Source organism: Protopterus annectens, chromosome 7.part1, assembly GCF_019279795.1.
Source record: "Protopterus annectens isolate FY-2018-M chromosome 7.part1, PAN1.0, whole genome shotgun sequence".
Taxonomy (NCBI): domain Eukaryota; kingdom Metazoa; phylum Chordata; order Ceratodontiformes; family Protopteridae; genus Protopterus; species Protopterus annectens.
The window spans coordinates 523,428,809-523,455,542 of record NC_056740.1 but is presented as its reverse complement, the minus strand read 5'-3'; the positions used below and the strand labels follow the sequence as shown (position 1 = coordinate 523,455,542).

Below are 26,734 nucleotides of genomic sequence, written 5' to 3'. Positions count from 1 at the left end.
AATAAACTCTTTCTGTATGTAAGATTATACAAGTTTCTTCGCATATTAAGACCTGTGGTTCAAATTTTTTTCCTGGAAGAAGTAATAGCAGTTAGAATCTACAAAACATTAAAGTGTGTTCAGTGGTAATGGATTCGGGCTTTTGAACTTCGTTCAAAAGTCCTAGATCCAGCACAATATATGTGATTTATAATGTTTGTAAATGTGAACATATTAAAATGACTTACTTTTCTATATATTGTGAAGGCTGCCAGTCTAGCTAGATAGAATTTTGTAGATAATTCTATGTCATTGTAAATATTAATGTAATCAACAGGCTGTTTACAAATGTAATAAAACTAAATGTAAAAAAAATATGTTATATGTTCTGAACTTCAAAAATGTAACCACAGTGCACCCTGCTGGAAGAAAGCTGATAAGTCAAGCACTGTATGACTGTTTGATCTCAAGCTTGGACAAAGGATGTCTGGGCCAGGAAATTCTTTCTATTTTCTAGATTGAAGAGATAATCACTAAGATTTTACATGTATAATGTCTTTTAATGCTGTGGCTTCCTTCCTGACCAGGTATGGCTTACTAAGAAAGGTAAATTCTGAGATTCTGTTAGCCTGGGAACAAAGAAGTGATAAAAATGATGTAATGTGAAATGACTCAGCAATACTGGGTGTTCATCAGTTTAAGACTTTCTCAGCGAGAAAGATAGAGCATTTTGGATTTTGTCTGAAGACCATCCACTCACCAGCACTTGCTTGCTCTTATAGGTTCATAGGTTCATAGGTTCTGTAAGATATTTATTTAGAACAGTGATTTTTCTTAGAGATAGACAGAAATAGCCAGCTTAGTCTATCTGTTTTCTATATTTATGTCAGACTACTCTACAGTATTAATTTAAAGCATTCCCTGTTATTTCTGAACTCTTGATTAGCACTATGTTGAATTGATGATATTTGTCTTGTGTTATTATTTATTATTAAATATTTTTAAACTTTTCAACTGTGGCTGTTTTGTGTAGAGATAATTTAAGCTCTAGAGTACTTGCATGTATTTGGGGATACTATGCTAAGCCACTCCAGAACAGTCTTAGCCCTGGGTCACACTTACTATTTGGATAACAGTAATAGTACACAGTGTAACTGGTCACCCTTTGGGAAGGGCCTTATTAGTAGCTGATAAGAGTAGTTGGTGGCAGTGATTACTACCTTTTAGTAAGGGCAGAAATGAGGCACAGCTGGAGAACCTGTGCCAGCCTTCCCCTGGAGTGTCTGTGTGTTTCGATATAAATCAAATCTTAAAGTGTGTGTGTGTGTGTGTGTGTGTGTGTGTGTGTGTGTGTGTGTGTGTGTGTGTGTGTGTGTGTGTTTGTGTGTCTGCTACTTGGGCAGGGACACAAAGCACTGGTTGGACAGAGAATGTGCTGGAGGTTTTGGCTTGACTACTCTGCTGAGATCTGAACCCTACAGCTGCGCCAGTGGGGAGTCTTATTGGGGATCTGGAGAGAAAGGGAGAAACCAGCCCCAGACTGACTGTGATCTCTGTGTGCTCTTAAGGGAAATTGTACTTTACTGTGTGTGTGTGTGTGTGTGTGTGTGTGTGTGTGTGTGTGTGTGTGTGTGTGTGTGTGTGTGTATACTTGTTATCCTTCCCAATGAGCACACCCTTCACTGGTGCTAGTGGTGAGGATTGAGGCTCCTTGATTACTGGGCCAGTGCACGGGCGTCACATATTGTTTGACAATGGTGGGATAGCCACATCAAATATTAATTGTTTGATAGTAGTGAGTTAGCCACATCACATACTAACTGGCTTGTAGTGGTGTGGATAGTGAATTCTTGTTGCTTGGGTACAGTGATCACTGAATGTGTTTTTGTACTCTAAATCAGCCATGCAGTGAATATTCAGAGTTCAGATCACAACTGTTTTCTTTCTTTTGTTAGCTTAGTGAGTCAGGGAGAGCAGGCAAGCATATCAGCATAGGAATATGGCAAGCTAACAAGGAGCCAGTTGGCCGAGATGTGCCAGGCTAAGGGACTGGTGCATGAAAACCTGACTAAGGCAGACAAGATTGCAGCTTTGGTCATAGCTGCATCAGAAAATAGCAATCAGGAGGATGATCAGACTGGCCAAGGAGATGTACAACACTCAAAGAATGGACAGCTCAACCTTTCCACAGAGGACTTAAAAATCTATCTGGTGCTAAAGAGACTTGAGCTGGAGGCCAGGCGTTTGGAAATGGAAGCTGTGGAGGAAAGGCAGCACAAAAAGGAGATCCTGACTCTTCAGCAGAGTCATGGAGGTAATGAGGAAAGGAGTAACCGGACCTCAGAAGCACAAAATGTCAGTAAATTTCTTCCACACCTTACAGAGGGGGATAATTTTGATAGTTTCATTCAAATGTTTGAGAGGGTATGTAAACAGTATGATGTTGACCAAAGGCTCTGGGTACGGTTCCTGACCCCCTTACTCCTTGGTAAAGCTGTAAATGTAGTTTCCAATTTATCTGATGTTGACTGTTTTAACTATAATGCTGTAAAGAATTGTTTGTTAGAATTGTTTAAGCTAACACCTGAAACTTATAGGTAAAAGTTTCGTGAGCACAGACGTAAGACAGATGAAAGTGTGTAAGGATATGTTGCTGAACTGAGCACTTATTTTCATAGGTCGGGCTGGCAGACCTTTTGGTGAGGGAACAAGCCCTTAGCACTTTGCCTGAGGACATGAGGATCTGGTTAGCTGATAGACAATGTGCTACTTCAGATGAGTTGGGGAAGAAGGAAGACCTATACCTAGCAAGCAGGGCATCCCTGTACAGGAAAGGGTTCCCCCAGTACTGCTCATGGGTCTAAAGGAACCCATGGTGGGCAGCCCAGACTGCCCTAACAGAATCTGCCAATAGCATGGGAAGCCACTTGTCTAGGTACACATCCAGGACCTAAAGTTAAATGTTCTGAATACAACCAGTGGGGCCATGTGGCATACAGACCACGGAGGCAAGGTGGGGAACAAAAGGTGAGGGAGCCAGTAAGTGGGAAAGACAAAATGCCAACAGTAGGTTGTCTTGAGAAAACAAGGTACAAAACTACCATCCTGCAGATGTCCTGATAGGGAAGGATTTGGAAGAGTCAGTACCATGTGTTAATGCAGTTACACGTAGTCAGGCTTGGAGACAAGCATGTGGGTCTGGAAGCATGGAGTGACCCAGACAGGCCGCACACTTGCAGCCAGGACTGGTGAGGTGGTTACTTCAGGGAGGGAGCTACCCTGTAGCATTGAGAATTAAATTTAGCCACAGCTGCTTGTGGGTACTGATGGTCCCTTGGACAGAGTGACTGCAAAGGTAGAGGTGAGTAGTAGTACCCAGGCTGACAGTGAGGCACCTCTGTCAGAGGATACCAGACTTCCAGTGAAATGGGAGCTGGGAAGGCTTACAAAGAGAGAGTTGAGACAGGATCAGCTCTCAGATCCTACATTATAAGGCCTGAGGCAGGTAGCTTGTGAGGAACCTGAATCTCAAGGGAAGTGGGGAATCTGTATACTGGAACAAAGGGTTACTGCACAGAGAGTGGACCCCTGAGGAAGGGGTAGAAGGTGAGAGAATACAGCAGTTGGTAGTGCCTAGAGCCTACCATCTGGCACTTTAAGTCATAGCCCATGCATGTCATCTGGGCATAAGACATACAAAGAGATGTATTATGCACAACTTCTATTGGCCTGGAATTTCCAGAGATGTAACAGGGTACTGCAGGACCTGTGAGCGGTGCCAAAATGTAGGCAAGGCAGGAGACAAGGTGAGAGCTCCTTTGATGCCTTTGCCTGTGATTGAGGAGCCATTTCAGAGGGTAGCTATGGATACTGTGGGGCCTTTGAGTACTCCAAGTTCCATAGGGAAACAGTATATCCTAGTGGTGGTAGATTATGCTACAAGATACCCTGAGGCAGTGGCTTTGTCCTTTATTGAGGCAAAAAAGGTGGCAAATGCTTTGTTAGAGATTTTCAGCAGGGTAGGTTTCCCAAAAGAAATACTGACTGAGGTGCCAATTTCATGTCAGCCCTGCTGGCTTGTCTATGGAAGTACTGTAGGGTGAAGCACCTAAAGACCATCCCCAGACTAATGGTCTTGTTGAGAGGTTAAACTCTACAATCAAGTCCATACTATGGGTATTTGCAGACCAGTTTAAGAGGGACTGGGACAAATATTTGCTCCATCTGTTGTTTGTTTACAGACAGGTTCCTTAGGAATCCACAGGTTTTTCAACCTTTGAGTTGTTGTATGGGCATAGGGTGAGGGGGCCTCTAGATTTAATTTGTGATGAGTGGCAAGGTGAGTGTGAATCCCAAAAGAAGTTTGTTGTGGCAAATGCCCTAAATCTCAGGACAAGGCTCAGAGCACTCATGGGCTTAGCCCAGGAGAACATGGCAGAAGCCCAACAGCAGGAAAAAGGTCTGGTATGATAGGAACACTCAAACTAGCAAGTATGCTGTAGGGCAGCAGGTAATGGTTCTCATTTCTATCACACACAACAAGCTGCAGGCAGCCTGGGAGGGACCCTACAAGGTGATAAAAAAGGTAAGTGATGTTAATTACATGGTGGCAACTGCTATGCAGAAGGCAGGGGCACACACTGTGCCATGTTAACATGATGAAACCTTACCACGATAGGGAGGCCCTTGTGCTGACTACTTGCAGTGGATTGCAGGAGGAGTCCGAGGGAGATCTGGTGACTGATCTCTTCAGTGAGGCTCGGTCTGACACCTCAGTGGAAGGGGTAGCAATGTCCCCAGCAGCTATCTCCTACCCAGATTCGAGAATGTTACAGAAGTTTGGGGACATGTTCACTGGGAAACCATGGTGCATCCACCTGGTACAGCACCAAGTGGATACAGGACCCCCAAAGGCCTATTAGGCAGGCCCCTTACAGGGTGCCTGAGAGAGTCAAACAGGAGGAGATACAGGAAATGTTGGAACTAGGGATAATTCAAGAGCCTAACAGTCTCTGGACCTCCCCAGTGGTGCTTCTGCCAAAGAAGAATGGCAGCAACAGGTTCTGTGTGGACTACAGGAAATTAAACAGTCACACAGAGTCAGATGCTTACCCCTTGCCTAGGACAGATGAAGCCCTAGAGCAGCTAGATGGGGCCAAGTATCTTACCACCATTGATCTTACCAAGGGTTACTGGCAGGTGTCCTTGACTCCCAGTGCTAGAGAGAGGTCAGCCTCTGTGACTTTTGGCTTGCATCAGTGCGCAAAGATGCCCTTTAGGATGAAAAATGCCCCAGCGACTTTCCAGAGGCTGGTAAGATCATATCCTAGTAGGAGCAGGAGGGTTTGCCTTGCTTACCTAGATATTTTCATCTACAGCCATTCCTGGCAAGAGCACCTTCAACATATCAGGAGGTGAAGTGGAAGCCATTCAGGCATGGCCTGCACCTGTAACCTAAAAGTATCTGAGGGCATTCTTAGGGACAGCAGGGTACTACAGACAAGGAAAAACAGGCCAGATAAGGTAGTGTGGACCCCAGCATGTGATCAGGCATTCCAGAAGCTTAAAGAAGCTTTTGGAGGACCCCCTGTGTTAGCCAGTCCAGATTACAGTAAATAATTTGTTGTGCAGGTGGATGCTTCAAACCATGGGGTGGGGGCTGTACTTAGCCAGATTTATTCAGAGGGAGAAGAGCACCCAGTGGTTTATCTCAGTCGATGGCTCCAACCCACGGAGGAATGCTATGCAGCTGTAGAAAAGGAATGTCTAGCCATATTGTGGGCACTGCAGAAATGTCATCCTTATCTGTATGGAAGAAAATTCACTGTAGTTACAGATCACAGTCCCCTAACATGGTTACACCGAGCCTGCCAGCAAAATGCCAAGTTGCTAACATAGAGTCTAGGGTTGTAAGCATATATGTCAGTGCAGCACCGCAGAGGAATTATCAATGCCAATGCAGAGGGGCTCTCAAGACAGGGAATGGGGTAAGGTATACTCAGACAGACCTAACCCTCTCAAGCAATGTTTCTCAAGGGTCACTTGAAAAACTAGCTTGAGTTTTCCGAAGGGGGAGATATATGAAGGCTGCCAGCCTAGCTAGATAGAATTTTGTTGTTAATTCTATGTCATTGTAAATATTAATGTAATCCACAGGCCGTTTACAAATGTAAGAAAACTGTTATATGTTCTGAACATCAAAAATGTAACCACAGTGCACCCTGCTGGAAGAAAGCTGATAAGTCAAGCATTGCATGACTGTTTGATCTCAAGCTCGGAGACAGGATGTCTGGGCCAGGAAATTCTTTCTATGGTCTTGATTTAAGAGCTAATCATTAAGGTTTTACATGAATAATGTCTTTTATTGCTGTGGCTTCCTGGCCAGGTACAGCTTACTAAGAAATGTAAATTTTAAGTTTCTGTTAGCCTGGGAAATAAAGAAGTGATAAAAATGATGTAATGTGAAATGGCTCAGCAGTACTGGGTGTTTATCAGTTTAAGACTTTTTCAGAGAGAAAGATAGAGCATTTTGGATTTTATCTGAAGAACATCCACTCACCAGCACTTGCTTGCTCTGTACGTAAGATATTTATTTAGAACAGTGATTTCCCTTAGAGACTGACAGAAATAGCCAGATTAGTCTAGCTGTTTTCTATATTTATGTCAGAGTATTCTACAGTATTATTTTAAAGCATTTTCCTGTGATTTCTGAACTCTTAATTAGAACTGTGTTGAATTGATGAGATTTGTCTTAGGTTTAAAATATTTAATAAATAATAACACATCAGCTGTGGCTGTTTTGTTCATAGGTTGGTATTAGGCTATCGGCCCTAGGGCCTATGCAAGCCTAGCCATAACAATTCCCTGGATATTTCTTCCCACAATATTTACTTCTCTGGGCCCCTGTCTAGCAGGTCGACTGACATGATCCCCGGGGTGAATTTCCTATCTCCCATCCAATCATCAAGGTTCCTTTTGAATAGGGCCAATGAGGCGCTCTGCTTGACATGTATGGGCAGTCTATTCCAGAGTATGGGGAGTCTCTGGGTCAGTAACCTATCCCTCCAGCATGTTTTGTTCATTGTGGACAAGGTTTAAATCCCTGGAGCGTGTGGCTCTGAGGGATTGAGATTTCTTTAAGTGGATCATGTCCAACAGCTCAGGGTTTGACATGGCCTTGTAGGTTAAGCAGAGATCGCCTCTGAGTAGACAATATGCCACAGAGTACAGCTGGAGTTTTTTTTAGATGGTCAGCATATGGCATCTGCTTTAGGCCTGTGATTCTTTTAGTGAGGTATTTCTGTGGCCTTTCCAGCTGTTGCAGATGTCTTGTGAGGTACATACCAAACGGGGCATTATACTCTACAATGAGTCTAATGAGGGATGAGTACAGTGGGACAATGACCTCCTTTTTTCTGGATGAAAAGCCCTTAGTGATGAGGTGTGCCACACAGAAGGATTTCCTGACTGTTGTGGCGATGTGGTTATCGAAATTGAGACCACTGTCCACCTGTGTCCCTAAGTCTCTCATCACACTTTCGATGTTTAGCGTCCTGCCACCTATGTGGTAATTCATGGGTACATGTTTTTTTCCAAAGGGGATAACTATACATTTCTTGGCATTAAGCTTGAGCCCATGGCTCTGGCACCAGGCATCTGTTTCTGTAAGGCTTTTTTTGTAGAATATCCACATCATCTGGGGATTCAATAATGGCTCCCAGTTTGCAGTTATCTGCAAACTTTGTTAGCCGGAGTCCCTTAGTGTTGGCCTGTACTTCAGAGAAGTAGATGCCAAACAAGAGTGGTCCCAGGACTGAACCCTGAGGTACTCCACTTGTCTGGAGCTGGAGCTGGATTTGGAGTTGGCTACTTTTACAGTCTGGGTTCTGTCAGTAAGCCAGTTGGCAACCCATCGAGTGACGTAGGGATTTATGCCCAGCTTAGTAAGTTTATCTGTGATTCCAGAGTGGGGGATGGTGTCGAAGGCCTTGGCGAGGTCCATACAGGCTGTGTGGACCACCTTACCCTCGTCCACAGCTCTGGAGACTGATTTGAAGAAGTCAATCAAATTCAGGAGACAAGATCGGCCATTCAGAAACCCAAACTGGATGAGGTCCAGTATTTGAAGGTTGCCAATGTCTTTGTTTATAAGTTCCATGATAATGCGTTCCATGCCCTTGCAGATCAGGCTTGCCAGACTGATGGGACGGTAGTTCCTGGGATCCAAGGCGGATCCTCCCTTGTGGAGCGGGATGAAGCCTGAGGGGAGGCTATGATTAAACATGACACTTAGGTGAGGTGCCAGTTCATTTTGTAGTTCATGTAGTACACAGCCTGGGATGTCATCTGGTCCCATGGATGCTGTATTCTTAGCTCTGGAGAGTGCGGTTTCTACCTGTGTGGCCGTGATTATCAGAATTTGGCCCTTTAGGGGGTGAGAGGGAGGTGAACATGGCACTAAATCAATATGCCAGGATATTGGCAATATCTTTGGGATCAGTATATTTAATGCCATTCTGTTGTTGCTCAGAGCAGATCTGAGCATTGCCATTTAGATTCTTGACATAACTATAGAATGCCTTGTGGTTGTCTTTGGAATCTTTGGCAATTTTATTTTCATATCTAGCTTTTGAGGATTTTATGAGGATCTCAGCTTCTTACTGAGGCTGGTGAAGGAGTTTTTTGCATCCTGGGATTTTCCTCTTTTCTGCAACAGTTTCTTCCCTCTGTTGTATAGTTTGTTTATAGCAGGGGACCACCAGATTGGCTTCCTTTTTTTGGAGAAGAGCATCTTGGTTCTATTTGGGATGGCACGATTCATGCACAAGTGGATGTGCTCATACAGTGCCTTAGTGTAGGATTCTGCAGTCTAACTTCCAGATCCCGTCTGCATGGGTGTTGTGAAGTTTGTCGCTTCTGATTTCAGTAGCATGAAGTTGGCTTTGGAGAAGTTTTTTAAGGAGGTTTTCTTACTGGGGGGTGGGATGTGGATGTCAAAGGTGATTTGCTTATGGTCAGACCTGACTAATGAGGGGGTGACCACTGGTGTGGAGCATCTATCTCCGATGTTGGTAATGACCAGGTCTAGGATATTGGCTCCCATGGTGGGACAATGGATTAGTTGATCCAGGGCATTCGAATTTATGAATTCCAAGAACCGTTGGGAAAAGGAGTCGGTGCCCGAGTAGTTTTCCCAATTAATGGCAGGGTAGTTGAAATCACCCAGTATTAGGGTGTTTGGTTGTATCTTAATATTTTCCAGTATGTTTAGAAAGGTGTAGTGAGAATCTTGGGGCATGGTGGGGGATCTGTAGCAAGCTACAATTTGGATTGCAGTCTTACCTAGTGTTAGTTGCACCTGGAGAATTTCAGATGCATTGTGTTGGGCAACTAGCCTGGAGGTGTGAATATCCTTGGTGAATATGGACACTCCTCCACCTTTAGTGTTTCAGTCTTGGTTTTGTGGCCGAAAAGTGTGGTAAGAATTGTAGCCTGGTATTGCAGGGGTGCTCTCTGGAGCCTTGAACCAGGTCTCAGTTACTGCACAGATATCGATGTTCTCTATTTTTAGGAGTGCCTCGAGAGTGCATTTTGAGGTTTAGACTTCTAGCATTGAGTAGCATTACCTTCAGATTTTGCATGCTTGTATCTGTTACGGTGGTGGTTTCATCCTTTGAACCTTGCCTAAAAAGGCACTATAGGGGTGGCAAGAGCTTTAGCCAGTAACCTGAATCCCAGGGGTGACAGGTGCAGACCATCTTTGGCAAAGCATCGTGGTTTGTCGATCATGTCTTCCCAGGCAGACAAATACTGGATCCCCTTTGAATGACACCAGAAGCTTAGCCAATTGTTGAAGTCAATCATTTTGTCCTTATACTGTGGTATCATTCTGGGCAAAGGCAGGATGCTACTCAGGGCTAGGGTCATACCTGCCTGGGTTACATGATCCAAGAGCTCTTCCATGTCTCTTTTCATGTAGTCTAGGGAGGTACGTCTCAAGTCATTCACTCCAGCATGGACAATGACAGAGTCGTATTTGTACTTGTTGTGAAGTGACTTGAGTGCATGTTTTATGTGGCGGATCCTGGCACCTGACAGGCAGCTGACTGTAATTTTCTCCTTGTTCAGCCTGGTGAGTGGGACATCAGTGTGCCTGACTATAGAGTCACCTATAACTAAAGTGTTGGGTACATTGTCTTGCCTTAGGGGCTGTTGTTGGGTGGCACACTGGTGTTGTGAGCTATGTGTCACTTTGGTTGTGACTGGTGTTTGTTTGCGTTTCGACTTCGGAGGTCCTTGTTGCTTGGGCAGGTTAATGTTAAGGGCCTCCACATATGTGGGTTTAGTGCTGCTATGTGTGGGTGTTGATGGTGTGGGTTTTGAAGGGCTATGAGTTGCTTGAGGTGTAATGCAGGTTTTAACCTTCTCCTCTTGACGGTCTAGCACAATCTTGGCCAGAGAGAGCTTAGCTTCCACTTTGGTTATGTAAGTGCATCTTTCGCAGGTTGTAGTGTTGGATGGTAGGAGGAGAGGTTTGTCTGTGTACATGAGGCAGTTGCCGCACTGCCCCAGTATGCCCAGATTCACCAGGTGGACAGGAGAAATCACCGAAAGCTGACCCTTGGACATGCCTGTTTAGGTGCTTTTTTGTAAAGTTTAAGAGCTGTTTTCTCTTACCTTTGCAAGGTACTCTACAATTATAGGCTACTTAGTGCCTATGATTAATTTCTCCTTATTGACAAGGAGAGCTGAGTGCTTGAATTAGTTTCAGGCTTCCTAGTGCTTTCTTGTAAAGTTTAAGAGCTCTTTTCCCTTACCTTTGCAAGGTACTTTGCAATTATAGGCTGTTTAGTGCCTATAATTAATTTCTCCTTATTGACAAGGAGAGCTGAGTGCTTGAATCAGTTTCAGGCTTCCTAGTGCTTTCCAGCAGGTTCTAGAGCAAGTGCTAGTCACAGGGGTTCAGATTTTAGTGCTACTACTGAGAAACCAGCTAGTTCTAAGTGAAAATTTGAAGAGCAGACTTCCTGGCACCTGGCATAGTTTAACTGTAGCCTCGCAGTACTGCACGATGTGAAAAATGTGCAAACACACGCGTTTTTAAGCCACAAAGTTGAAAGGGATAGAAATCAGCCCAAAAAGGCTAATAAAAGTACAATTTCAGAGCTGGAAACAACTCCTCTAGCGTTAGATAGGCAGTACAATGCTCACCAGTCCCACTGGTAAGCAGTACGACTTCCCTCTACCACAGCAAGGTTTGGATAGCTCTGAGCACAGAAAATAAAGTCCTGAGACAAGCAAAGCCTGGGATATGGACTGGTTAGAAAAGGTGGGAAACGAGCAACCAAGATAGTATTTTTTTTTTGTTGAAACAGGCTAAATAAAATACAGTAAATATACACAGAAAAGGCTAACACACTTGAGTGTGTAGTCCTAAATAGTAAATGCAATTAAAACTCTACAAAATTAGCAATTTAAAACTTTTTAAATGAAGCAAGGCAAGTGCAGAACTGAAAAACGATTTAAGAGGCAGTAACACAGCAGAATAAGTAGCTAGTCTACATATACAGAGAAGTCTATATATACAGAAAAGCAGCTAAAACACACAAACACTTCAGATGCAGTGCAACCTAGAGCACTTGAGTTGTAGCAATATTAAGGCAATTATAGTTATAATAAATGCTCTAAAATATACTCTATATTTCCAAAATGTTTGAGAAACACAGTCAGAATCAAGGAGATTCAGGCAATTTTTTTTTTCCGAAAGGGAACAAGGAGAAACAGAAGGCCTTATCAAATGTTCTCTCTGTATTAGGTAGAATGAGCTAATGACACTAGACTGGGAGGACTGTCCCAGATCAGATTTACAGTAGGGGCGGGCAACTGCAAGCCACCATGTATAACAGCAAGACACCAACAGGGACGGAGGGTGGGAATACTAAAGCTATTATCCTACAGAGAGGAAGCACTACAGAAAGCCATAAAATGAAAGTTTTTAAACAAATAAAAGAGCAATGAGACTCTACAGAATGCTTTTTTAACTAAAAACAAATCAGTTACCCCTGCAGATTAATTAATAGCAATAAAAATACACTCAAAAACTGTGCAGCAGGCAATAAAAAGTGCTACATATAAATTGCTAGAAACAATAATCAGTATAAATAATAATAAAAAAACAGGATACTTGTATATCTCAGCTAACAGTTGTAGTCAACACCTCTCCTCCACTCTATTCAGTGTGTATAGACAGAAATCCTCTCAGAGTTAGGGCTTAAATACCAGAAGATACAACCTTAAGACAACTTTTTTTTTACAACAACACAAAACAACCAACCCCCACTAGCCAGCAGCCAAATCTCAGCTAACAGTTGTAGTCAACACCTCTCCTCCACTCTGCTCAGTGTGTAGAGATAACTTAATTTCTAGAGTACTTGCATGTATTTGGGGATACTGTACTAAGCCACTCCAGAATAGCCTTAGGCCTGCGTCACACTTGCTATATGGAGAACAGTAATATTACACAGTGTAATTGGTAACCCTTTGGGAAGGGCCTTTAAGAGTAGTTGGGGTCAGTGATTACTACCTTACAGTCTGGGCAGAAAGGGGGTACAGCTGGAGAACCTGTGCCAGCCTTCCACAGGGGTGTCTGTGTGTTTGTACATAAATCAAATTTTAAAGTGTGTGTGTGTCAGCTATGTGGGCAGGGACACGAAGCACTGGTTGGACAGAGAGGGTGCTGGAGGTTTTGCTTGACTACTCGACTGAGATGTGAATCCTATAGCTGTGCCAGTGGGGAGTCATATTAGGGATCTGGAGAGAAAGGCAGAAACCAGCCCCAGACTGACTGTGATCTCTGTGTGCTCTTAAGGGAAATTGTACTTTATTGTGCGACTGTGTGTGTACTTGTTATCCTTCCCAATGTGCACGCCCCTCACTGGTGCTAGTGGTGAGGATTGAGACCCCTTGATTACTGGGCCAGTGCACGGGCATCTCTCACACACACAAATACATATATATATATATATATATATATATATATATATATATATATATATGTTTGCTTATGTCACAAGTGACAATAAAGGTGTTTTAAAAAGCAACAAAAAATAATTTAATAACAAAATTACATTGTATGTGCAGATTATGTTAGTGGGGTTAACAGTTTACTTGAAGTCTATTACTCTGGGGTAGTAGTAAAAATAAATTTAAGCCTGTAAAGGTATCACACATGCAATATGGAATGTGTTATCTGTTCTGTTTACACATCTGTGCTCTCTTACACACCCATATTGTTATACCTGTCACAAAGATACTTTCAGTTTTTATTAGCTGTCCAAAATATGCATTTTAGTTTTGTAGAAAGGCATTCCCATATCATTAAATGTGGGGATAAATTAGGCAACATGAATACAGGAAGGACTCATGCATCAAAAGGCAAATTTTATTTTTTAATTACTCCCCAAACTTAAATGCCTTTTGCTAATTTAAATTTGTAATTTATACTCTGGGGCTACAGCTTCAGCACTGTACTGGACCGGGATATCCAAGTTTTACTCATTTACTTTTACAGCTGTGCATGCAAACTGCTTTATTCTGTTAGTTTAACATATGATTTGTTTGTCCCATTCAGATAACCTTACACTGTACTCTCCATGTCATATCTCAAAAAGATTTCTGACTTTATGCCTTTGCAATAAAATGTTAAAAGTGGTAAACAGATTACGGACAGCCACCAAGGTGATCTCCCATCAAATCTCACAATATTTTTAGAAACAAAAAGATAGTATAAATTGTAAAGCTATTAACTGACAAGGTAAATTGAATTTGATGTTTCACACATATACAAGAAACCTACTTCACACAAAGACTTGTGACGTGCTTTAAAATCTGTGCTATATCTAAAATGAACATTCTTTTCAAATAAATAAATAAAGTAAGGCAATCAAGTGTCTCAAAAAATTACATAATTTCATAAACTATAATAAAATATCTACATGTGATATCAATGGAACTGTACAACGTACCTTGCCAAAAAATACACGATCAATTATCAAAGAAATGCCCAGTATTTTGAATCTGTGAACATAAAAAGGCACAATGTACTGCAGAACATGATCAGTGGTTTGATGTGCATTAATATCTAATAAATATACACATTCTTTATTTTTACTGCTTATAAACTAGGTAACCAATTGAAAAAATACAACATAGCAAACACTTTCTTCTTTTGCAATTATGTGTTAAATTCCTGTTCTGTAAAGCTACATTCACACTCTCAGTGAATACAGCCACTGGATAATTACAGCCCTTTTTTCCCTTGAGTACAAGTGGTAGTTAATTCTAATGCAAAAAAGAAATAAAAAAACCCAAAACAAATACAACAGAAAACTCTGGGCAACATAATAATACAAGGAATGCAGAATTAAGTGAATAAGGAATCACATACATCATATGTCAAGAAGTTAATAAGTAGCACACTACGGCTGTGGATGTAATGGAAATCTACTGCTTGCTGATGTCCAGTTAATCAACATTCAGCACACTGTAAATGGAAGGTTGCATGGTTGGTTCAAGCAATGTTAGTGTTAGCAAACAGGAACATGGTGAGTGTTCAATTTCTCTCAGTTTCTAAACGTTTGTGCAGCCCTTGGGGTTGATTAGTTCAGAGGTGTGGGGGATTTGGTGCAACAGTGATGTAAGATAGGCTTTCCCACTTCAAAAAATATTTTTGTGTTAAATCATGACCTTGATAGTGTTGCTTTTTCAATTTATGACCTCCTTAGGTTTTAAACATTTTATGTTTGCTCAACTGTGTGCTGATTAAACAGGACAAAATTAGTCATAGTAAATCCGAGTAATCTAAACTCCATGAGGTCTGCACTGCAATTAAATTTTGTGGAACTTTTGTGTATCATAAAACATCTTAATCACTGCAGCTAACTGATTAGCATTTAAAAGTATATATTCACTTTTGTAAAGCTAAACATATATATAATTTTATATATATATATATATATATATAAATATATATAAATATATATATACATATACATATACACACACACACACATATATATATGTATGTATATATATATATATATATATATATATATATATATGTGTGTGTGTGTATACATGTGTGTATACTGATTACACATATACACACACGCATGACAAGCATGTATTATGTTACAATAAACACTGTAAAGCGAACCTCAACACTGTTATGCTTGTCATGGTCTATCTATATCAAATGAAACTTTTATGCACATTCAAGAACATTTTTAATACTGCTATTTTTATACAGTTCTTAAATGGATAAGCCCACTAGACACAAGTACCCCTTTTAAAGAAAAAACAAGGAGCACTGTCTGGTTAAGAGACTTGCTCAGAGTTGTTAAAGTCATCACTTCTATTTTTAATGTATGCTTTTGTAACTAACTGCAAGTTGGATTGATATGCAGTATAACTGGGAACAGTAGATATTTTTATAAACATTCTTCAGCTTGTACAGAACAAATACTGAAACTTCAAGAAATAAAGAAAGAAAATGTTTTACTGCTCTCCTGACTACTTTACTTTAGTACCTACAGTGTGCATAGAAAAACACTGGAAAGTTCTAGCAAGTTGGCGACATGTGCCCGGTTACATAACATGACTCTTTTTTTGGTTAAAGCAATCATTATCATTAGTTGTAAAAGTAATTAGGTCATTAAAAGGCAGTCTTTGGTTGTATGATTGTAAAAATGAATGCAAAACTACAAACTTCAAGATGTTTTATTTTTTACAACTTACAAGATACTTTTAAGTATCAAGAGTCACACAGTAGGGGGACTTCCAAGATGGCTGAACACTGATCAACAGCTTAACTTCAGTTCTCTCTGAGTGCAACAGAAAATGAGATACTGCAGCCAGAGATATTGTCAACTTGACTAAAATTCAATTACTGGCTAGTACGTACACTGCCGGGATGCCTTCAAAGAAGAAATTAAGACAGCCTGAAAGAAGATCAACTAGAAAAGGTGAAGAGAAAACACTGACTGGGAAGAATCCTGCAGCTGTTCATCAAAAAGCAATCCAAGCTCCAGCTTTGGTGCAAGACATGACTTCCAGTAATCTAAGGGGAAAAAGAAGTCAAATGTATTCGGAGCTGATTGAAATAAAAGAAACACTGTAGGGTAATATCAACTCAAATAACAAAAGGCTGGAAAAAAACTGAAGAAGCTTTAAACTTACATTCAGATGAGCTGATAAAACTGCAAAAATCAGAGGTGAAAATGAAGAAAAGGCTGGCTAAGTATGAGACTGCTCAAGAAGAGATATTTCAAAAATGGTAGAATTAGATGACAGAACATGTAGAGAAAATCTGAGATTTTCTGCTGTACCACAGAAACTAGAAAAGGCTGTATTCATTTTATAAAAGCACAAATAACCAATTGGATTGGTAATCCACACCAGGAACTGTTAATTGAAAGGGCATACCATGTGTATGTTCCAAATATGGCCACGAGAAAGCAGCCAAGACCTTTATTAGTAAAGATGTAAACCTGCCAGCAGAAAGACTTGACCCTGAAAACACTGTGGCAAAAGTACAAAGTAGTAAATGTTGCAGAGAGTAGAGTGTTAGTGGAAAATGATTATTATTCACTGGACATCAAGCAGAAGAGAAATTTATTCTGGTAATCTGGGAATGTAGAGAGGCAGGTGTGAGATTCAAACTGCTGTATCCAGCTGTCTTCTGAATATTTTTTCCAGGAGGATCAAAGTCATTTTTTGAAGCAGAACAAGCTAAAGAGGAAATGCAAAATTTTGTCCACAAAAAAAGCCGCCAAGCAGAAAGGGACTCCGCTTCTCATTCTTCCGATAAATAAAAACACAGAGAAAGCGTGACTTTGCCGGTGAAATTTTTTCCACTGCTCGAAAAGAAAATGCCTGAGAGGCAAAGTACAGGAGTTGACCAGAAGAATCAGAAGTACCATGGAACTGAACCAGAATCTGGAGATGGGAGATGAAGACATACAGGAAAAAGGCCAGCTACATGGAAAGTAGTGAATAAGTGTGGGACTGCAAAGCATCAATCGTATTTGTAAAATACAGTTGTAGAAGAATAAGTGGAAAGAGTGGACTTTTGTTGACATTAAACTTGTGAGGAACTGAAAGTCATTTGCCTCACTTCATATCATTAATGTTTGGAAGGACTCCGAAGGAAGGGGAAGAGGAAGGAAAATGGTGACTAATTAAAAGATTTGTATTTTTTAAACACCTTTATTGAATTATCACTTGTGACATAACCAAATTTACAATTATATAAAACGGTATTAAGTTCACATTTACAAACATTATACTTCAAATATATTGCTATGAAACATTTCACAATATAAATTGCACATTTTACAGTAAAGCATTTTTAGTTGTTTTTGCATGTGATAAAATTATTAAATAGAGATTTTTTCTTTCTTTCTCTTCTTTTTTCCTTTTTTGGTATTAAGAAATGTAGGCATTACAGTGCAAAAATAGAAGAAAAGCTAGACAAAAGCATGTTTAAGTTAATAGGCTGTAATCTTGGGTTGTTGGGGTGGGGTTAAGAGTACACAGACCATAATATATTTACAACTGATATGTTTTCTCTTACTTTTGCAGAGGTGACTGTCTGGATTAAGACCCATAGTGTAATCTAATAACAAATTTTACGATGAAACAAGTAAATATAAGAACACTGAATATAATGAAGTTTTCCTTTAGCAATTAATGTTTCAGCTCATATCAGGCTGCAACAGAGGACTACATGTTTCTTTTTTCTCTTACTTTTCCATTGAGGCAGGCTGATAATAGAGCAATAAAAGACAAGCACTGGTTTCTTCAAGGATAAAACCTAATGATTTCAGAAAATATGCAAGTAATGTTCACATCTGAGGTGGGGGAATACAGATAAAAAAAAGAACAGACACCAATTAGTGTAAACAGAACCACAGGAAATAACTTGTGTCTTGGCATAGATAACTTCAGCTTCAGGTTAACTAAGAATTGAGTTAGCAGTTGTCTTTTTGGCACAAGTGTTCCTATTACTTGAAGCTGTATGTAGTTATGCGTGTTTCTATTCAGTTAAGAGGTTCTGGGAGCATTTTTTCTTGTAAAATGTGACAAAGGTTCCAATGTTGATAAGAAAAAAACTGTATAAATGATTAACCTGACAAACATTAATGGGTGCATGCATCACAAAAGCTGGAATTAGACATTTAAAAAAGCTGCTATATAAAACATTCGACATAATGGTGACTCATTCCATATTATCTTGGAATATGAACAGTTTCACAGGTACAGACAAAAAGGAAAGAACACTGAATTATAGTAAGAAATGCAGAGTCCAAATAGCAATGTTACAGCATTCACATTTGGAAAGACCTGAGCACATGAATTTGATAAAGAAAGGATTTCAGGATGGATAGTCTGCAGAATATTAGGGACAAGTGAAAACAGGAGTATTTATATTAATTTCTAGAGGAGTTCCAGTAGTGATAGAAGAGGGGCAAAATATAATAATGGTAGATTTGTAGTACTAAGGAGCTAATGGCAAGGCATGAAGATTACACTGCACTGGCAAGTATTTATATTCATAGGTTCATAGGTTCATACTAGGCTATCTGCCCGAGGGCATTTACAAGCCTAGCCCATAGTTTTGTGGCTTACGCCACCCCTTTAGTATGGGGAACTATACCCATTATTTTGCTGTGCCTCTGTCGAGCAGTGACACTGAGGTAATCCCTGGGGTATATCTGCGATCTCCCATCCATTGGTCAAGATTTCTCTTGAACAAGGCCAGCGAGGTGCTCTGCCTCACATATACCGGGATTTTATTCCACAGCATAGGGAGTCTTTGTGTGATGAATCTATCCCTCCAGCACGTCCTATTAATAGCCGTGTCGAGGTTTAAGTCTCCTGCCCTTGTGGCTCTGGCGGATCTAGATTTTTGAGGTGAAGCATATTCATCAAATCTGGGTTTGACATGGCCTCGTCTGTCAGGCAAAGATCACCTCTCAGCAACCCGTCAGCGACTGAATAGAGCTGGAGTTCTTTCAGTCGGGCAGCATAGGACAGATGTTTGAGACCCTTTATCCTTTTGGTGAGGAACTTTTGTGGCCTCTCCAGCTGCTGCAAGTGTCAGGTCAGATACATTCCGAATGGGGCATTGTACTCAATCATTGGTCTGATGAGTGATGAGTATAGCGAGACGATGAACTGCGTTGATCTAGATGAGAATCCCTTCATGATAAGGTGGGCAATGTAGAAGGTCTTCCTAACTACTTTAGCTACATGGGTGTCGAATGACAGACTACTATCAACCTGGGTCCCCAGGTCCCTGATAACTTCTTCTGTGCTCAGTGGATTGCCACCTATTTGGTAGCTAGGGGTAACCTTGTTTTTCCCGAAGGGTATGACTATGCATTTTTTGGCATTTAACTTTAGGCCATGGCTCTGGCACCAGTTATCCGTTTCTTTGAGACCCTTCTGAAGGATATCTGTGTCAGATGTGTTTTCTACTATGGCCCAGTTTGCAGTCATCTGCAAACTTTGTCAGCCATAACCCTCCTGTGTTTGCTTGTACTTGGAAAAGTAGATGCCAAACAAGAGTGGGCCCAGGACTGAGCCCTGTGGTACACCACTTGTGACAGGCTTTGAGTCTGACATGGCGCCAGCAACTCTGACCCTGTGGGTTCTGTCACTCAGCCAGTTTGCAACCCATCTTGTGATGTATGGGTTAACATTTAAGCTGATGAGTTTTTCAATGATACCCGAGTGGGGTATTGTATCGAAGGCCTTCGCCAGATCGAGGTAGGCTGTATGGACTGCCTTTCCCTCATCAATGGCTTTGGTGACTGTTTGAAAAAGTCAACCAAGTTTAGAAGGCATGATCTGCCTTTGACAAAGCCAAACTGGGATGGATCCAAAGTCTGCAAATTCCCTATGTCTTTATTTATGAGGTCCATTATGATCCTCTCCATGGCTTTGCAGATAAGGCTTGTCAAGCTAATGGGCGGTAATTTCCAGGGTCGGTGGAGGCACCGCCTTTGTGAAGTGGGACCACAGTTGCAGTGCGCCACTCCTGGAGTGCGTATCCAGAGGTAAGACTATGATTAAACAGCTGTCCTAGCTGTGGGTTTAATTCCTCGTTGAGTTCGTGGAGCACACAGCCAGGGACACCATCAGGTCCCATGGATGCTGTGTTTTTTGCTTTGGAGAGAGCAGTTCTCACTTGGGCGTTGGGGATGTTTGGGGGGCTGCAATCGCTTGGTATAGATATCTCTCCTTTTGGGGGAGGTAAGTTTGCACTGAACCTGTCAGCCAGTATGTTGGCAACATCTGTAGGATCAGTAATCTTCACATCATTTTGAACTAGTTCTGAGCATATCTGGGAGTTTCCTCCCAGGTTTCTAACATAGCTAAAGAAGGCCTTATGATTGTCTTTTGAGTCTTTAGCTATTTTTCTCTCAAAATTTGCTTTGGATGATTTTATGAGAGCTCTTAGTTTTTTACTTACAGTGATCAAGAGTGTCTTACCTTTTAAGGATTTTGCTCTATCTTGTAGTAGCTTCCTCCTTTTGTTGTAGAGTTTGTTTATGGCTGGGGTCCACCAGACTGGACGCTTGCCTTTGGTACAAAGAGTCTTTGTTTTGGTTGGGATTGCCTTATCCATGCAGTCCTGCAGGTGCTGGTAGAAGGCATTTGTAAGTGATTCAGCGGCTTGAGTACTGTTTTCTGCCGGCTCGGGGGCCTTAAAGGAGATCACACTAGTCTTTAGAAGTGTGAAGTCGGCTTTCGAAGTTCTTTACTGTGGTCTTTTTATTTCAGGTGGGGTGGGATGAGGACCTCCAGCAAGATTAGTTGTGATCTGATCTCACAAGTGAGGGGTATACTTCGGTGTTGAACATTGTGCTCCCATGTTCGTGATGATGAGATCAAGTATGTTTTCTCCTCTTGTGGGGATGGTGACTAGTTGTTCCATGGCATTTGAGTTTATGAATTCCAGGAACTTTTGGGCTAGGGTGTTTGGGCTTGAGTAGTGTTCCCAGTCTATATTAGGGTAATTGAAGTCACCTAGTATGATGGTGTTTGGTGATACATTTATCCCCTCTAGTGTTTTCAGGAAGGCCATGTGAGGTTCCTGAGTTTGTGAGGGTGGCCTGTAACATGCTACAATTTGCAGAGCAGTCTTGCCTATGGTTAATTGCACTTGGATGGTCTCCGATGCATCGTGCGTTGCCAACAGTCTTGAGGTGTGGGTGTCCTTGATGAATATGGATACCCCCCCCCTTTCTTGGTATTGTCCGGATTTTGGGGCGGAGCATGATAAGAGGTAAAACCTGATAGTGCTGGGGTGCTCTCAGGAGCCTTGAACCAGGTTTCTGTCACTGCACAGACATCGATGTTCTCCATACTGAGAAGGGCCTCGAGTGCGTGCATTTTGAGATTTAGACTTCTGGCATTGAGCAGCATTACCCTTAGTTTTTTCCTTTTTGTGTTCTAGGGTGGTAGGTTTAGAATTTGAGCCTTGCCTAAAAAGGCACTATGGGGTGGCAAGAGCCTTTGCCAATATCCGGAATCCCAGGGTGACAGGTGCAAGCCGTCCCTTGCGAACAGCGTGGCTTGTCTAGCATGTCATCCCAGGCAGACAGACATTGGATCCCCTTTGAATGACACCAGAGTTTAAGCCAATTGTTAAAGCTGATCATCTTATCTCTGTATTGTGGCATCATTCTTGGTGAAGGTAGGATACTGCTCAAGGTCAGGGTCATACCTGCCTGGGCTACATAATCAGAGAGCTCCTCAATGTCTCTTTTCATGTAGTCCAAGGAGGTACGTCTCAGGTCGTTTACACCAGCGTGGACAATGACTGAGTCGTATTTGTACCTGCTGTTGAGAGACCTGAGTGCTTGCGTTATGTGGCGGATTCTAGCGCCCGACAGGCAGCTTACTGTGACCTTCTCCTTACTCAGTCTGGTGAGCGGGACGTCAGTGTGTCTGACTATGGAGTCACCAATGACTAGTGTGTCTGGCATTGTGTTTGGCCTTAAGGGCTGTGACTGTTTGACACTCTGACTGTGAGGTCTATGTGTTGCAGGTGTTGTGTTCTGAGGTTCCACCTAAAACTGCTATGGGAAGAAATAATCAGCTTTCAGCAGGGAATATTACTTATAGGTGGAAAATGGAATTGAATTTGTAACAGTGAGAATGTATCTGGGAGGCCTAGAAGGGAAAATATAACAAAAAGAGTTTTTCTGGAGAAAATTATGAAAATATTTGGTACAAAAGACGAGAATTCAGTAGCAGAAACTCAGGCAGAATTTATATATTATTCCTCAAGGTGCAATAACTGGGCTAGACTTGATAGTAATTATATATAACACAATTGAATTTATATATTCATATTATATTATGAAATTATATCTCCCATTTAATTGAGAACTTTGATACACATCCAATAACTATTTCAGATCAAGCACCAATAATTACCAAGATAAAAATGCAGAGTAATGTAAAGATGAGACACTGGTGCTTCCCCACCTACCTGTTAAAAACAGGAATTGATGGAATGGGTAGTGGAAATTATCTGGGAGTTATTAGGGAAGATAGAAACTACTCCAGACGTTATGGCTAGTGACTGGGATAAAATGAAAGTGGAGCTTAAAATACAGTAGAAATAAAAGAAAGAAATCTGGTTAAGAAAGGTTAAGGTATTACAAAACAAGGAGAATCTCACAGGAAAAAGAGGCGTAACTGCAGAGTGTTAAAGATAAAATAAGTGAGTACCTGGACAATGTACATGAGTTTAGAAAGACTGCTGTTAACCAACTGTTTTTGATAACTCAATAGCACAAAGGCAACAGAAAGTAGAAAGGGATGTTGTCAGACTTAGGGAACCTATAACAAGAAAAATAACCAGAGATCCTGTAGAGGTATTAGTGATATTTTGGAAATTGTATGCAAATTCATATAAAGCAGAAAAGTGGGTAAATCAAGAAAAACACAAATATGGAAGACTTAAATACACCAATGTTAGAGGCACATAAGGCTCAATAACTACCAGTTAAGATACAAGATAAAAATGGTGATGTATAACCAATCCACAGGAACTTCTACAGGAAACGATGGCATTCCAATGGAAGTTTGGAAGTTTTGAGGGAAGAAAGTGAAAATGACCTAGAAGGTTTTGTTTAACAAGATTTTAAAAGAAGGGAAGACACCAACATGCTGGAAAAAAAGCTGTGGTGCCTGTAATGCCTAAAGATGGTAAAGACCCATCTGATCCAGCTTCACATAGGTTCATTTTAATTCTAAACCATAAGTGCTTATGTCTATAATGGCTATAAAATGGCAAATGTGAGGCCAAAACTGATGGATATCAACTAAAGTGGTTTTGTGGATGGGAGGCAAACATATGACATCATTAACAATGATGTTAACGAGGGAAGGAGAATGTAAGAAAATACAGTTCTTCCTGGTGAGTCTTGATGCAGAGAAAGCATTCAGCAGAGTAAGCTGTGATTTTAGGAGTAGGGCAATGGAAGCAGTTCCATTTCCTTATACAATAATAAGGTTAATTAGAAGGACATATGAGGGATCAGAAGAAAAAATCAAAGTGGGAGGGTTCCTCTCTGATAAGCTGCGTCTGAACAGAAGAATAAGGCAGGGGTGTCCTCTTTCCCTTTTGTTATTTGTGTTATATGTAGAATTACGGCAAAGAAAATAAGGGACTCAGAAATTCAAGGATATAATAATTGGTATAGCGTTTAATAAAAATTAGCTGTACTTGCAGATGATATTATTTTGTGCTTGTTGGAACCAGAAAAGGACATCTCAATGTTGTGAAATATTTGAAACAGTTCCGGATTTTTTCGGGATATAAAAGTAATTAAGATAAAAGAAAGGTTATAGCTATAGACTACGTACCTAGGCATGAATTGAACCAGCACCACCCATATTTCTGGGGACATGATAAAATGAAGTACTTAGGAGTATGGATTAAAACTGATTCAGTTATGGCAGCTACAGATATGTGGGAAGAGACTAAACAAACGATAATACAAAAACTGAGAAACTGGAAGTCCTTGCTTATAGATATGGATAGCATGATACAGGCATTAAAAATGATTTTAGTCCTGTTAGTTTTATACACAGGTCAGGCACATTTTTATCAACAAGAGGAGAAGTTTGGGCTAGTAAGTCATAAAATACCAGGATTTACAGGCAGAAATGAGGGTAATGTGGAAGAAAGATATCTAGACATTTCCAATAGTAGCAGCAGCAACAGGTCTTATAAAAAATAATTTACAATCGTATTTAGATATGTTAACGATACATACAACTCCATATGAATTACAGAGTCATTACTGGGCACATTGCGGGTGCTGCGAAGAGCACTTCTGGCTAACATTAAAGACTGAAACAATACTAATTTCATGAACTTTAATCATACTTTGACCTAGGAATAGGGTCCATTCCTGTCATGCTGTTAGAAATCCCAAAGAATTGGAGAAATTAAAAAAGTTATATTATATTCATAAAGCAGCAGAAAGTACACTAAGAACTAAGCCAACACAGGAATGGAGAAAGCAGATTCTACTGAAAGGGATAACTGCAATTAGAGGCACAGAGAACAGACAAGAGGGGACTGGAATTTTCTGAAGGCAAAGGAACTAAGGTATTGGGAAAAAATAATTAGAGAAAGAAAGGAAACAGAATGGTAAGACACCAAGAAGACACTTGGCTTGCAGGCTGGTGACTGTCTACTCTATCAGGGCTTGATATCAAGAGTACAGACAAAGGGATAGTGGAATCTTAAATCAAAGACCTACACCGACTGAGTTTTTAATTGAATCTAGAACACAAGCTGGTCTTAAAAATGGGATAGCTAGTAGGGCATATAACATATTGCATGATAGCTATAGGAATCAATCAGAAGAGGTCAGAAAAGATTGGGAAGAGAGATTAGACATGCAATTCAGAAAGAAACAATGGAGAGAACTATGCGTGATTCCCAAATATGCAACAAAGTCCAGAAGATTTAAGATTTTTGCCTGGAAGTGTTTGCACAGATACTTTTATACCCCAAGCAGACTCCAAAGAATTTTTCCTCGGGTAGATGACAAATGTTGAAGGTGTGATGGGGAAGAAAGAGGTAACTGAGAGAATATGTTCTGGGAATGTAATGAGATGGCAGACTATAAATTCCCTACAGAGTACTCTGTCAGAATTACTAGGCAAGAAAATGAGTGACACTAATGAAATTATTTTTCTTTTGTGCTGGGATACAGAATTTGAATTGCCTAGACATACTAAGGCCTTGTTAAGTTTAATTCTGGTGGCTGCCAAAAAAAAAGTAATTACTAGAAAATGGAAATCAAAATCTAAACCAACTACAGCAAATAGTGCAACAGGAATAAAAGAACAGGAAGTTGGATCTTTAGTAAAGGGTAGGAGGAAACTACATAGAAAATACAAACTGTGGCAACAATACATGCAGAAAATGTTTTGGAGGAGGAATGAGGTTTAACAGAAGGCAGGAATTAAATTTATGTAATGTTTAGATTATCAGATAAGTAACAATACATGTGATGTATCTTCTTCTTCTTTCGGCTTTTCCCGGTTAGGGGTCACCACAGCGGATCACCTTGTCCGCTCATGATTGGCAGTGGAGTTTTACGGTGTCGAGTTGCCAGCCCGGCGCCCAACCTTCCACAGAAGGCACACACACACCTAGGGCCAATTTAGAGTGTCCAATCCACATGCAGCTTGTCTTTGGGATGTGGGAGGAAACCGGAGCACCTGGAGGAAACCCACGTGACCACAGGGAGGACATGCAGACTCCGCACAGAAGGCACACCAGCTGAGGATCGAACCGGAGAAACTCTTGCTGTGAGGTGACAATGCTAACCACTGCACCACAGTGGCTGCCCAATACATATGATGTATGATATTTGTAAAATATAAACTTGTTAATATGGTTTGATTACTGTTATATAAATGTAAGTTTTTCTGTTTCACAAGTGATAATTCAATAAAGGTGTTTTGAAATAAAAAGAGTCACACAGTGGGGAAAGGGGTCAGAAGGACTGGCTACAGGAACCATCTCATTAACATCTCAGATCTCTAATCCTCTGCACTAACTACTACACATTCATTACTCAGAAAGTACAGTTGTGTACACTTACCATAAATGTAGATGGTAGCGTGTATTCACTGTTGCGGTCATCACATTTGGGTTATCTGCCTGCAGGTAGCCCTCAGCTGGCCTGAATACCAGAGTCTTGGATTCCTGCATCAGATGCCGTCTCTTCTTCCATGATGTCAGGTCATCAGGGGTATAAAACATGCAGCCGATGCCATTACATTAGTTTTTCTTGCCCCAGATGTCAGGTGCCCCCACAATGGGAAGCAATTGTATGTTATGGTACCCCTCCAACAAAAAGCAAATACACCAGAAAGCTTAAATACACCAAACAAGAAGGAAAGGTAGAGCAAAGAGAAGTCAGGGGGCTGGAGGGAGGGTAACCACAACTGCAACAGTGAACACACTCGAATATCTACATTTATGGTAAGTGTACACAACTGTACTATGTTCTTCGTGTTTCACTGTTGCAGTCATGACATTTGGGTAGATTCCCAAAGCTATGGTTGGGAGGAGAAATTTATACAGCATTAGGGCCAGCTATAAGACCTTGCAAGACAGCAGTGGCAACGCCAGCTCTGGATTTAGAGA

General features: G+C 41.0%; 1 protein-coding gene across 1 annotated transcript in view; it reads right to left on the bottom strand.

Moving 5' to 3' along the window:
- PIGB (phosphatidylinositol glycan anchor biosynthesis class B) overlaps positions 1 to 26,734 on the bottom strand; it is a 369,888-nt gene that overhangs the window by 135,992 nt on the left and 207,162 nt on the right. The window contains exon 7 of the mRNA XM_044078951.1: positions 14,004 to 14,055. Coding sequence (XP_043934886.1) covers positions 14,004 to 14,055 — 52 coding nt within the window. The remainder of the gene's footprint in view (positions 1 to 14,003; positions 14,056 to 26,734) is intronic.